The sequence below is a fragment of the Tympanuchus pallidicinctus genome, unplaced genomic scaffold (genome assembly GCF_026119805.1).
Source record: "Tympanuchus pallidicinctus isolate F22 unplaced genomic scaffold, pur_lepc_1.0 scaffold32, whole genome shotgun sequence".
NCBI lineage: Eukaryota > Metazoa > Chordata > Aves > Galliformes > Phasianidae > Tympanuchus > Tympanuchus pallidicinctus.
Genome location: NW_026294750.1, coordinates 3,589,021 through 3,601,325, shown reverse-complemented (window position 1 = coordinate 3,601,325; position 12,305 = coordinate 3,589,021). Strand labels below are relative to the sequence as shown.

Sequence of the window (12,305 nt, the reverse complement as noted above, 5' to 3'; positions counted from 1 at the left end):
TTCTCTGAGCAGCTTTGGGGAGGGCTGGAGTCCAGGATCACCTGTTGGCAGGCAGCTGGTTTGCACCCAGCAGCCGTTCCTGTTCTGCCCTGTAGCAGCTGTATAAGCAGTAATTAGGTTTGCTGGTAACCCCTGCGAATCTTGAAGCCTGCAGGGAAGTTCCTGGTTCTGCCCCTGCTGTCTTCCCTCAAAGTAACCTTACTTTGCACCCTGCCAGCAAAACCAACCAATCCCAACATGTTCCAAAGCACAGGAGCTGCACGAAGCAGATCCCGTGGAGCAGAACATTAAAACACTCATCAGCTTCTGAAGCAATTCCCTTCCTTCTGCAGGTCCCAGATGAACGAGGTGATGCAGTGCTGCTTTGTGCACTCCGTGCAAGAGGAGCCCTACCTGAGAAGAAACGATTGCATCGCTCCTCTGGGAGCCTTCCTGTATGTGTGCAGCTGGCCAGATGTTTCCACCAGGCTGGGGTAGGGAAGGAGGCTGTTAGAGAGCATCTGTGTTCATCCTGCAGAGCTTGGCAGGCTGAACAAATCCTCCCATTTCTAACAAAAAGTATTGGAGCAAGATGGAATTGCTCAGCTCAGAGTTCAGCTTAACTGGGAGGGCTGGTGGGGTGTGAAATGCTGAAACGAGGTGGCCGTTCATCTCCTGTGGGAAACAACAGTGCAGAGCTGGCATTTCATCCTCGTAGGTGCAAGTGGTTCAATGTGGGAAGAGGTTAGCAGGAAATGAAGGCTTTGTTTTTACAGCAGCATGCCATATAGCAGGGCTACTCCTGCGTGGCTGCCGCTCTCTGAAGTCCTGCAGCTTTGTTGTACTGCTTTCTATCTCATCTTTTGTAGGAAAGCAGTGGTTTGGGGGCAGTGTCAGTGACCCAGGTGTCAGCAATAGGGAACCCTCTGAACAAAAGCCCTCTGGAATGCAATCCATGCGATAGAGCAGCACACTGGACAAAGAGTCACCTGGCTCTGGAGTAGTGGCAAAGTCTGCATTAAACCATCCTGGCACTGCAGTACCCCCTGTGCACCCAGCAGTAAATCAGGAAGGACGTTTCCCAGAGTGATTTAGTGGGATGCTTGAAGTGGCACATAAACGTTTGCATATTGCTGCGAGCGTGGGAGCAGCTTTACAAGTGCTAGGTGTTATTATTTTGTTTGGAAACGGTGTTCTCTTTAAAATCAATACCACAAAGAAGAATACAAGAGCAAGCGAGTTAACTTGCTGCAATGGTCTCATTATTGCCATTAGCAGAGGATTGTAACTCACACTGACAGCCCTTCCAGCTCCAGCTGTTCCTCTCACTTGGCATAAAACAGCACTCGCTTCATCCTGACAGCACTCTTATCTCTGACCCTTGCTTGGAAAATTGTATTTTCTCCTCCTACCTGGAAATAAAATGTTGTAGACGGGCCTTTAAACCATAAAGAAACAAAAAAATAACCCTGGATGCGGCTTAAAACACTGCCCATGAGCACTGTGCCATCAATCAGCCATGCTAGCACTGAGCACAAGGAGCGTGGCCCATTCGTTAGGTGGGCAGCACATCCTCAGCTATTAACCCTGTGCAGGGAATTGGTGACTGCATGGCTGTGCACATCCATCTGGGAATGCTCATCCATCCTCCTGTGCCTGCATTCTGCACCTGCATTGACTTCCCATCGCTCTCTGATGTTTTGGGTCCTATCCATCCAACAGCTGCAAGCTCTCGCTTTGGGTCTGAGGCCTGCCCTGCTGATGGGGGATGTTTAATTCATCTCCTTGGCTGCTCTATCCAGATTTAACGTCCTATAGGTGCCACTCATCACTCTTCTCCCCACTTTCCCTTAACGCTGTGCGATTCCCCTGTTAAATATTTACTGTTCTCTCCATGCCACTGAGGCTCACCGTTCCCTTCAATTGCAATTAAAGATTTACCAGGTTGGCATTGGCATCCATGGTTCAGCCCTCGTCCAGCACAGAGCATCCGTGTCACTGCGCCGGGACGAGGCAGCTCGTGGCAAAGCCTCATCACTGCTTTAATATTTATAACGAACCAGCTTTTTAAAATCAATATTTCATTGGGGAGGTTGCTGGGGTAATTCACGCTCTGAGCATCCTGCCTCCGCCAGAGAGAAGCCTGGCCTATTAGGGATAATTAACTTTTTGCTAGTTACCTTTCGTGAAGTCGTAAATCTTTAATGCTGGCTGGGAATTTAATAATGGAGGTCAAGCAGTGACCTCAAAGCTGACAGCAAGGTTGGGGATGGAAGGGGGGGAAGCTGGGAGCACAGTGAGGATGGAGGGCACAGGATCTGTGCTCTTCCAGCCCAGCTGTACTCACACAGCTGCTTTGCATGGAAGGAGAAAACCCCCACATTTCCAGGAGGAAAACCCAACATTTCCATGCAAGCTGCTGCCACCATCCATCCTCTTTGGGCTCTTTCTCAGCTGCTGAGCAGCACTCAGAATTATGTTTCCAAGCAGGAAAGGCAGAAGGCTCCTCATTATCCCCCCCCCCACCCCACCACCAGGATTTTGGGATGCACCACAGCCTCTCCCCCCATAGCAGATGTTCCCCCCTCTCCTGCAGCCGGCTGTCGCTCCGCTGCATTATTTATCCACTCGGTAACATTTGCTGGGATTTAGTGTTTAATAACTGTCACTCCAATATATCTTTCCTTAATCCCCCTCAGATCTGGCACAGTGGCAATTTTAAATATTTATCAGCTCTGTTTGTGTGTTCGCTGTTAAGGTTGCAATTTTCTTGTAATTAAAGATTTACAAGATGCTGCGTGAGGTGTACAATGGGTTGGTAAGGACCAAAGCCCTCTGGCATTCAAGCTGGAAACCAGCAGCTCCCCATAGGTTTTCCATGGGTCTGAGTGATGGGGCAGCCACCTCCATGCATCTCCAAACAGGTTTTGCTGTTGTTTTTCCCCACTGCTGCTGTCAGTGTGGCTCCTCGTGGTGCAAAGCAGCTATCTGCAAAGGATGGGACTTTCAGCCCCCTGCTGCTGTGGCTTTGCCCTTCCAAACCCTCCCACTGCTGCTCTTCCTATGGCTCTTTGCCTGCTCCTCCCAGTTGGGTTCCAGCTCCTTGTTCCCTAGCAGCATCCACTTCTCATTAGCAGGAGCCCTGCCACATGCAAACCCAAACAAAATTTCCCCTCCCTGCTCCTCATTAGGATTTAACACAGCTCCAGAATGAGTCCACGGATCCCTGGCTCACCAGCATCCATAGCACATTGCCGTGGTGTGACAAAGCAGCACTGTGTCCCCAAACCTTTGCTTCTTTGGTGACCTCCCCCAAAGCAGCAGGTGAGCCCTGAGCACCCCAGTGCAAGGGGGAAGCATCCCAAAACACGGAACAGGGATTGGAAATGAAGCAAAGCAGCTAATTGCAAAGCACCCCCTCCCAACACCAAGGAGGTCAGTGCTTGCCTGGCTCATAGCAGACCTCCATCTGCCCCAGCTGCTCTCCATCAGTATGATTGATGGGCACCTCATTGCCCGCCTGAGCTCAACTGAACCCATTTCCTTGGTGGTTGGCTCGTGTAGGAAGCTAGAGCTGCAGTATGCAAAGGGCTGAGCAGCTCTCCTTCCGTTTCCCCATCTTCAGAGCATTGCAGCAGAGCAGGGAGAGGTGATGGAGCGTTTGGAGGGAGAGATGCTCACCGTGGAGATTGACAGGCAGGTCTTCCTGGAGGTTTTTTGAGCTGCACCTGCTTCATCCTAATGGCATCATGCATATGGATAACACTGCTGACATTTCCCAGGGAGGTTGGACGTTTTAATTCAAATCATTCTGGAGGAAGTGCTGGAGGAGAGGCCTGCTTTGATTCCCTAATGAACCAATAACGATGTGCCCACTGCACTCCTCTGGGAGCCCAAAGGACGGGGATGTGGGGGCTGCCCAGCAATGGGTGCTGAGTGCAGGGCAGTGCTGTGGGGCTGCATGAAAGAAGGGCCCCTCTAGAAACTTGTTTTATTAGGAGCTTAAAATAGAGCCTGGCGTGCTGTGTTCTCAGTTGGCTCTGCCAGAAGCTCTCTTGCATATGGGATCCATGATGCTGTTTGCACTGAGAAAGAGGAGGAGGAGGGATGGAGGGCGGAAGAAGCAGAAATGAGACGTGGAGAAACGAGAATCCAGCCCTGGATCTGCTTTGACTTTGGTAGCAAATTGAAGAGCTCTCCTGCTTTCCACTGCAGGCTCAGCCTGCGAGCAGAGGAGGATCCATGAGCCCTATAACACTTTGCAGCCACTATAATTCACCCTGAAAAGCTCATTTCTGGCCTGATGCCCCCGATCAGGAGCTGGAAATGGCACGAAAAATTGCAGAGGGGAAATTTATTGCTGGGCTTGGTGCAGGATGCTGAGATTGAGCTGTGCAGTGAGGGCTGTGGGGTGCTGCCTCACAGTGCTGCATGGGCTCCAGCACGGGGACAGAGAGGGGTTTCACCTGACACAGCACACTGATAATGAACATCAGCAGCAGTGAATAGTGGATGAGGCACTGATGGTGCTCTCCAGCTGCTGCCCACAGCCAGGTCTATGGACAGGGGGTTTATAAATGGTTTGAAAACAGCTCCTTTTGGGAGTGAGGGATTTGGGATCTCCCTATGGAGGAAGGGAGCTGTACCCTGCCCCAGCTGAATTTACTGCATGCATCTTGCATTTCAATCTCTGGTTTGCAGCGCTGCTTATTTCTCAGCAGCTCTTTCAGTGGCTTGCAGCAGCCATTTAACTGAACTGCAGTGCAGTGCAGTGGACTCCATTCATTTGTGACTTCATCTGATGGTCAGAGAAAGCAGGAGAGCAGATTCCATGCTTTCCTCTCCCTTCACTTCCCACAGTGTACAGCAGTGCAGGGGCTGAACTGTCTTGGGTCCCATTCCCTCCTGCATCTGAAGGAAGGTTTGTTACCATCAAGCCCTCTTGCTGCACAGCAGTACATACAGAAATTTAGAAGAAAAACAAGAAAAACAAGAATATCCTTCCTCCCCCTCTCCCCCTTCCTCTTTCTGTAGCATCACCCTCTGAAGTTTACAAAACAGCCATGAGATTGCACTTGCAGGATATGGGGTTGCAATCAGGCAGCCCTACGGGGATGCCCATTAAGAGATGCGTCACTGCTGCCACTTCTGCTCCGTTTGCCCCACGTGGCTGCCATCCATCCCCTCTGCTTCGCTCTGGGGGATGGCAGCGAGCAGCAGGAGGGAGCTGGGGGTGGGTTTGTGGCTGATTACTCAAGAAAAACAAGTAGCAAACAAAGGAAAACGTATCCTAAAGGGAAAGACTTTGTTTTTCTTCCTTTTTTTTTTTTTTTTTTTTTTTTTTTTGTATTTCCAAAGCAAGGACTGTCCAACCAGGGCGTGTGGGAAGGGGTGACCTGCTGCCCATCCCTATGGCTCTTCAACCATCCCAGCTGTCCCAGGGCTGCTTCTAGGAGCTACACGCAGATCCAGACTGTGTAGAGCTCTGCAAGCCCCGCGGCCAAGCTCTGCTCCTCGACATCCCCACGCTGCTTTGTCTCTTAGCCAAGTCCGTGATATTACACCATGTCTTCACTTTCTGTTCTGTTTTGTGTGATTTTTTTTTCTTTTTTCTTTTTTTTTTGGTAAAAAATAGTTTCTCCCTCCCTCTCCCCACCCCCACTCCCCACCCAACCCAACCAATGTGACAGCCTTCAGGAGTCCAGGGGTGCCGCCTGCACCTCCACAGCCAGGAGCTGCCCGCTGCGTGGCCCCTGAGCCCAATGCTGGGCGAGACGGGGGTAAACCACTCGCACGGCCCCTGCATCCCATAGTGCATCACCAGCCCTCCTGGGCTCGTCCCCAAAACCACAGCGAGCCACCAGGCTGGTGGCCAGCAGCAGGATGCTGAGTGCCAGCAGCGTCAGGAGGCACTGCCTGTCCCCGAGGAAGCGGTGGTGGCGGATGGCCTCTTTAGTCCTGGCGTTGACGCACGCCACCTTGGCCTGCAAGTCTACAAAGGCCACGTGGAGGCAAGCCCAGTACTCCGTGTCCTGGTGGAGCCGGGTGATGTTGTACGCGTGGGTCCCCAGCGGGATGCGAGCGACGTTGGTTGTGTCCAAGCTGGAGCTGAGCAGGAAGCTGGACCAGGTGAGGTTGGAGGAGACGGCGTTGAGGTGTGGCTTCCAAGTGAGCAGGATGTGGTAGGGTTGGATGTCCAGCACCACCAGCTCCAAGCTGGCCTCGCTATGCGGGAAGGAGCTGTTGACCAGCACGGTGATGCTCTTGGTGTCTGCTCCCAGCAAGTTGTGGGCCACGCAGGTGTAGAGCCCGGCCTCCTGCGCCGAGATCCCCATGATCTCCAGAGTCCCTTCGGGGTGCACCTTGTAGCGTCCGTCATGTGCATAGGGGATTAACTTCACCCCCGAGGGGGTGACCCAGTAGATCTCCGGATCCGGCTCTGCCATCGCCCGACAATGCAAGGAAATGTTGTCACCATCCGTCACTTCCAGACGGGAGGGAAAGCTCTGGGTGGAGATGAGAGGCAGACACCGATCTGCCATCTCTCGGAAGGGGACGTCCCGAATGTGCCTCCTGTTGAGGTCGGGGGGCTCAGCACACAGCGTGGACTGCGGCTCGATGAAGCGGATGCGGGTCTCGGTGCTGTTGACCCAACGGATGACGCAGTCGCAGCGGATGGGGTTGCTGTGGATGCTGATCTCCTGCAGGTTGGGCAGGGACTCGACCGTCTGCTTATGCAAGGCACTTAGGGCGTTGTTGTTGAGCATGAGGGTTTCCATTTGGGGAAGGTGGTGGAAGGCGTTGGGGTGGATGAAGGACAGCTTGGGGTTGTTTGTGACGTCCAGCTTGGTCAGCTCGGGGAGGTTGATCAAGGCGAACTTGTCGATGGACACCAGCTCCTCCATGTTGTTGAGCCCCAGCTCCTTGAGGTGCAGCATGTTGGTGAAGTCACTCTGCCTGACCCTCTGCAATGGGTTTTTGTTCAGATCCAGGAACTTGAGGCTGGGCACTCGCTGCAGCGCCCTTTTGGGGACGGTCACCAGCTTGTTGTCATAGAAAGAGAGGCTCTCCAAGCTGCGCAGCCCCTCCAGCGCGTAGTCCGAGATCTCCCTCAGGTTCATCCCAGCCAGCACCAAGCTGCGAAGATTTGACAGGGGCCTGAAATTCATATCCAAGATAGCATCCACCCTGTTGCCTCCGATCATGAGAATCTCCAGGCTGGGCAGCATCTGGAACCAGCGGCTGTCCACCATCCGCAGGAGGTTGGAGTTGAGATGCAGGCGCAGGAGGCTGCCGAGGCCGGCGAAGGCACGGGGCGCGATCCTACGCAGCTGATTGTGGTTCAGGTAGAGCTCCTGCAGGCTGCCCAACCCTGGGAAGCTGCTGTCGGGCAGCTCGGTCAGCCGGTTCTCCTCCAGGTGCAGGCTGAGCAGCTGCGGCATGCTCTTCAGGCCGAAATCCCAAACATTAGAGAAGCTGTTCTGCGACAGGTCCAGCTCTGTGAGGTTTCGGAGATAGTCCAGCTCGCTCTGCTCCAGCCTGGCGATGTTGTTGCTTTGCAGAAGCAATGTGTGCGTCCCCGCTGGCAGATCCTCGGGCACGGCAGTGATGAACAAATCATTGCAGTCCACGGTGGCAGCCTCCCGGTACGCAGAGCGCGGGGTGTACCAGGGTCTGATCTGGCACACGCACTGCAGAGGGCATTTCACCTTCCAGGGTACGATGGGGATGGCAGCAGCAGCCACTATGCAGAGCAGCAGCGAGCTGCCCTGGAAACCTCTCATTTTTGGGTAGTGGGACCGGCCTTCCTTCGGTCAGGAAAAGCTCAGGGGGTGCAGCCAGAGAGGGGCATGGGGTGACCGTGGTGAGGACGGGGTCTGCAGGAGGAGATGCCCCAAGCGAAGCCCTCAGAGTAATCAGCCCCCACTGCCCTGCCTGCCCCCCCCCAGCTGAGGGCACATCACCCCCTGATGTCGGACCAGTCCTCTAATCAGAGCTTCGCCTCCTCTTCCTCCCCAGTGGGTTCATTTTGGCACTCTGCTGCATTTTCCTGGTTGCTCCTCAAGATCATTCCTGAAAGAGGGCAGACAAGGAGTTGCGTTAAAGGAGACCTTACACACATGGCACAAGCTGGAGAAGCAAAGCCCCATCCATGGGAGCTCCAGCATCAGCCCCAAGACATACTAATATATCCACTTCACCTGCTTTGTATCTGCAGCATCACCTCTCCCCTCCCAGCCCAAGAGATGTTGGCTCATGGTTGCTCTGTGCAGGGCTACCAGCAGCCCATGGACCTCTCACACCCGTCTCATCCTCTTTAGTCCTACATTGCCCTGGCCTGGGGAATCCCACCCCAGCTGCCCTCTGGAAACCAGAGGAGGGGCTGGGACCAACCATCCAACCCCAAGCATGCACCTCAGCACTTAAAGCACTGCTAGGATCTAATTAACAGGACCAGGAGTGGCTGAACTCATTAGAGGCTCCTGGAAGAATAGAGAAGCCCATTAACCCCATCCCTGCTGGGTGCACCCCCTCGTATCACCCCCTTGTTCTCCCTATAAAGGGCTTCCAAACAAACTTTGTTCAGCATCGACTCAACCAAACTGATGCCAGAATTGATCCCTGCACCGCCTGCTGTGGGGGCACTGCCTTTAAAGCACCTCCTGCATTATAGGAGGGGAAGGTGGTATTGATTTCTGCCGCTTCTGATGGACCCTCATCTTTCTTTTTAAATGCACGGACACTCCTGTGGCTGTAAATCTCTCCAGCCATTAAAATATCATAGAATTTTTTCTCCTCAAGAAGAAATAATACGAAAGAATATATATATGTATTCTAATATGTCATTATGGTTGTGAAGAAGAGCCCAGAAAAGTGCTCTTGCCCAGGGTTGGCTATGGAAAGCCCTGTGTGTGAGGTGATGCTCCAATGGCCTGGGTGGTTGTATAGCAAAAGGACCCGAATTTACAGAAAACCATCATTTTCTGCTTGTGTTTCTGGTTCTGTTGGACACATTCCCCAAACGGATCAGGGAGGGCTGATGCTGTGCACACAGCATTGCATCAAGAGGCAGCAGAAGCCCAGAGGGGGGAAAAGAAGAAGAAGAAAAAAAAAAATAGCACGAAATAGAAAAGCAACGAGAATGAGAATTGATGAGGCACAGAGAAGGGAAGAGTCTTTTCATCAGCAAGTTTGCTGGATGAAGCCAGGAGATAAATCACTGCATGGAAGGAGCTTTGGTCGCTGCTGCCTCTCCCCTGCTGCCACGGAGCAGCCCGGCTGCGGGAGATGGATGGCTGCAGCTGAGCCGGCTCCCTGCCCTCCCCTCTCCCTTAGCAGCAGGGAGAGGGGCTGATGGTCCCCGGGGTGTGCAATGGGGCAGGAGGTGATGGAGAGCCTCTGTCACCCTGATAGGGTGCTGTCTGGGGAAAGGCAGAGGTTGAGCAGTGGATCTTCTCTGCAAGCAGCATCAATCCTGCAGTGGTGTCCCCGGGTGATGTCCCCAAGGTTTAGCAGCCATCTCAACCACCCTGGGTGCACAGCACTGCCCTGAGCGTGCTGTGAGCTCCTGCCAAACCCTCCTCTTTTCTGAATGACGGCTTTACCGAATCTGAGTGTGGCTGTCACAGCTTTCCCATTTCGCTGTGCTCAGGCAGCCGTGAGCCTCTGCATCCCCATCAATGCAGTGCCAGATGAGAAGTGGCAGCCAGATGCTGGAGGACCTGTCCCCCCCCCCAATGCCTTTTTGCTCTTTTCCAGGGCATGATGCCATGGAGGAGCCCAAGGGGGATCCAACCCTTGCGTGCAGGGAGCAGGAGGGTGGGAACACACAGCTCTGCAGGGCTTTGCAGCCTGAGATGCACACACTTGCTCCAGCCCAGCAGGATCCTCTCTGTGCACTGAGATACCCATATCAGACCCGTGTGTGCATCTCTCCTGTGTGCACCCCCACGGAAGGGATTTATGGCAGAGCTTCACCCCTCCTTCAGCTTGGGTGATGTTTGTCCCTGTGCTGAAGTCACATCTGCACTGCTCAAACCTCACAGGTTGTGTTAACGAGAAAACCAGCAGCGGGTTAAAGGATTCTGTATTGATTACTTGCAAAACTTGGAAGTAAGGCGCCCTGCTGCGATCTGAAATGCTCCTCTATCCCTCTTTGTCTGCAGCATTCCGTCCTGCAGGGCTTTGCTGTGATGGCCTGTTGGTGTGGTGTGGTTGGAGATAAGAACAGCATCACCATGTTAACAGCCTTCTGTGGCTCTGGAAGTGAAATGTCAGTGCTGGGGCATCGCTGTGGGCTGTGTGATGGTGTGGAGCACAGGATCAACCCCGAGCTACAATGTGCTGAGTGCATCCCAAGAGATCTCTGAACTGCAGCATTCTGGATGAGCCACAGCTGCGATGCTGGCAGTATCTACTAGATAGCTGTTAATCTCTAATGAATGCTTTTAATGATCCCCTGCTTAACATACAATACCTGACGTGTTAAATCTCATTTAAAGTGCTGAGGACCAGTCGTTATCGGGGGCTGATGGTGGTGGGGTGGAGTGAGAAATGATGGAGCTGTGGGTGCCCCTGTTTGTGGTGGGGAGTGGGAGGTGATGGTCTATAGAGGTCCTTTTCAATCCCAACCCTTCTTGATTTGGGGCACACAGCCTCGTGGTGTTGGGCTGATGGTTGGACGCGGTGATCTCAGTTTTCTTTTCCAACCTTAATAACTCGATGATTATTCTGTGACTCAAGGATTCTCCCCTCCCCACCGCAGCCATCTGCCGATGCTCCAACCAGCTCTGATTTCCTTCCAGCCCTCCGACAGCAATGGGCAGCACTACCTCCACTGGTGCACGTGGGATGTGGGAGTGAAAAGAGGAGGAGATGGAGTGCTGCAGCTCAGCATCATGCGTGGCTGTGGCTGGAGACCTCAGCAGAACCTCTTCTGGGTACGAGTTCTGCTTTTCTCCCACACGAGGAGCTGATGGAAGCTTTGCCATGCACACGTGGCACTGTGGATCAGAGATGCTCAGCCCCCATCTCAGCCTCACATTGGGAGTGCAGCAAAAAACCCTCTAGGCTTGCATTCTGTTGTGTCCATACAAACCTTGTGCACGAAGCAATGGCACAGCAATGGCACAGCAATGCTCAGCGTTTCGGGAAGCTGAATGCCTCCCCGGCCCTCCTGCTGCAATCCTGTGTTCAGCAGCACAGCTGGGTTGCAGCATCAGCACCCCAGGGTGGAAAAGCAGCCTCTCCATTGAGCGCAAAGCAACCGACCCAGACCTCGGCAGGGAGTTTGCTGCCACGTCAGAAAATAAACCAATAAATAAATAACTACAAATCCACCCAATCCCTCCGGTAACGTGGCAACTCCCCAGCACTGCTTTTCTCATCTGTATGCTTTGTCACAGCCCCGCACCATCCGCCGGGTGAGTGCCATGGCAACGCTGTGGTCTTTAAACACAGGAGTTTGTGCTGTGATGGCAAACAGCATTAGGCAATTTAATTAAGCAGCTGGCAAAGGAAAAACTTTGCCTGTTTGAGGCGTTTTATTAAATTCGGGGGCATTATGCAGCTCTACGCCCTTGCTGCATGGTTGGAGGGACGCTCCTGCCCAGGCCCTGCTGCAGCTTCAAAGCAAATAAACAGCACGGAGTAGAGGATGGGAAATCCTGCATGGATCCTTGCAACCAGCAAAGGCACGGATGGGGCAAAGCCATTCTCTGTGCTGAGCTGCTACCCCCCAGAAAGCATTTGCACAAGGCAGGGAGCAGAGCCCTGGGTTGCTGCTCTGGGTGTTTCTTTCCTCTGCTAAGCCACGTTTTGTGCAAGCAGACTCAGGAACTCTGCTTGCTGCCTGAGGGCCTCGTCCTGCAGCTCTCCTGGCAGGGAGGGAGATAAGGTTGGTTCTGCTCATCCAGGAAGAAGCCAGCAGATAAAATGCTGCCAGGCAGCGTGCAAAGCAAACAGCTCCACTGCTGCATCTCCTATCAGCCCCATCCACCCGCAGCCGGCGGGCAGCAGCCACGCTCACACCCTTATCAGACTGCTGCTCCCCTCCCCCCCAACAGTGCTTTGGGTGGTTTTTAATGAGGAGGGTTGGGAAATGAAGCTGCTCTTCCTCATCTTTTACTTTCAGGCTCTGGACCCACAGGTGTCCCTGGCTTCTGTGCTGGCCCTGAGTGGTCCTGTGCCACCCTCCAGCTATGGGAAGCCCCGAGACTGTTTCATTGAGATAACTCCACCAGGAGCCCTGGGGCTGCCTGCTTTCAGGGTTGGTCTCAGGGTTATCGTGTGCATTTGTAAATGTCTTTCAAAAGCAAACTGGAAGA

General features: G+C 53.4%; 1 protein-coding gene across 1 annotated transcript; it reads right to left on the bottom strand.

Moving 5' to 3' along the window:
• Positions 1 to 5,566: 5,566 nt before the first annotated feature.
• On the bottom strand, positions 5,567 to 8,140 carry LRRN2 (leucine rich repeat neuronal 2). Its single transcript, XM_052698024.1, has one exon. It carries the CDS (start codon positions 7,761 to 7,763, stop codon positions 5,673 to 5,675), a length of 2,091 nt encoding a protein of 696 aa, XP_052553984.1. The 5' UTR covers positions 7,764 to 8,140; the 3' UTR covers positions 5,567 to 5,672.
• Between the last annotated feature and the right edge of the window lie 4,165 nt (positions 8,141 to 12,305).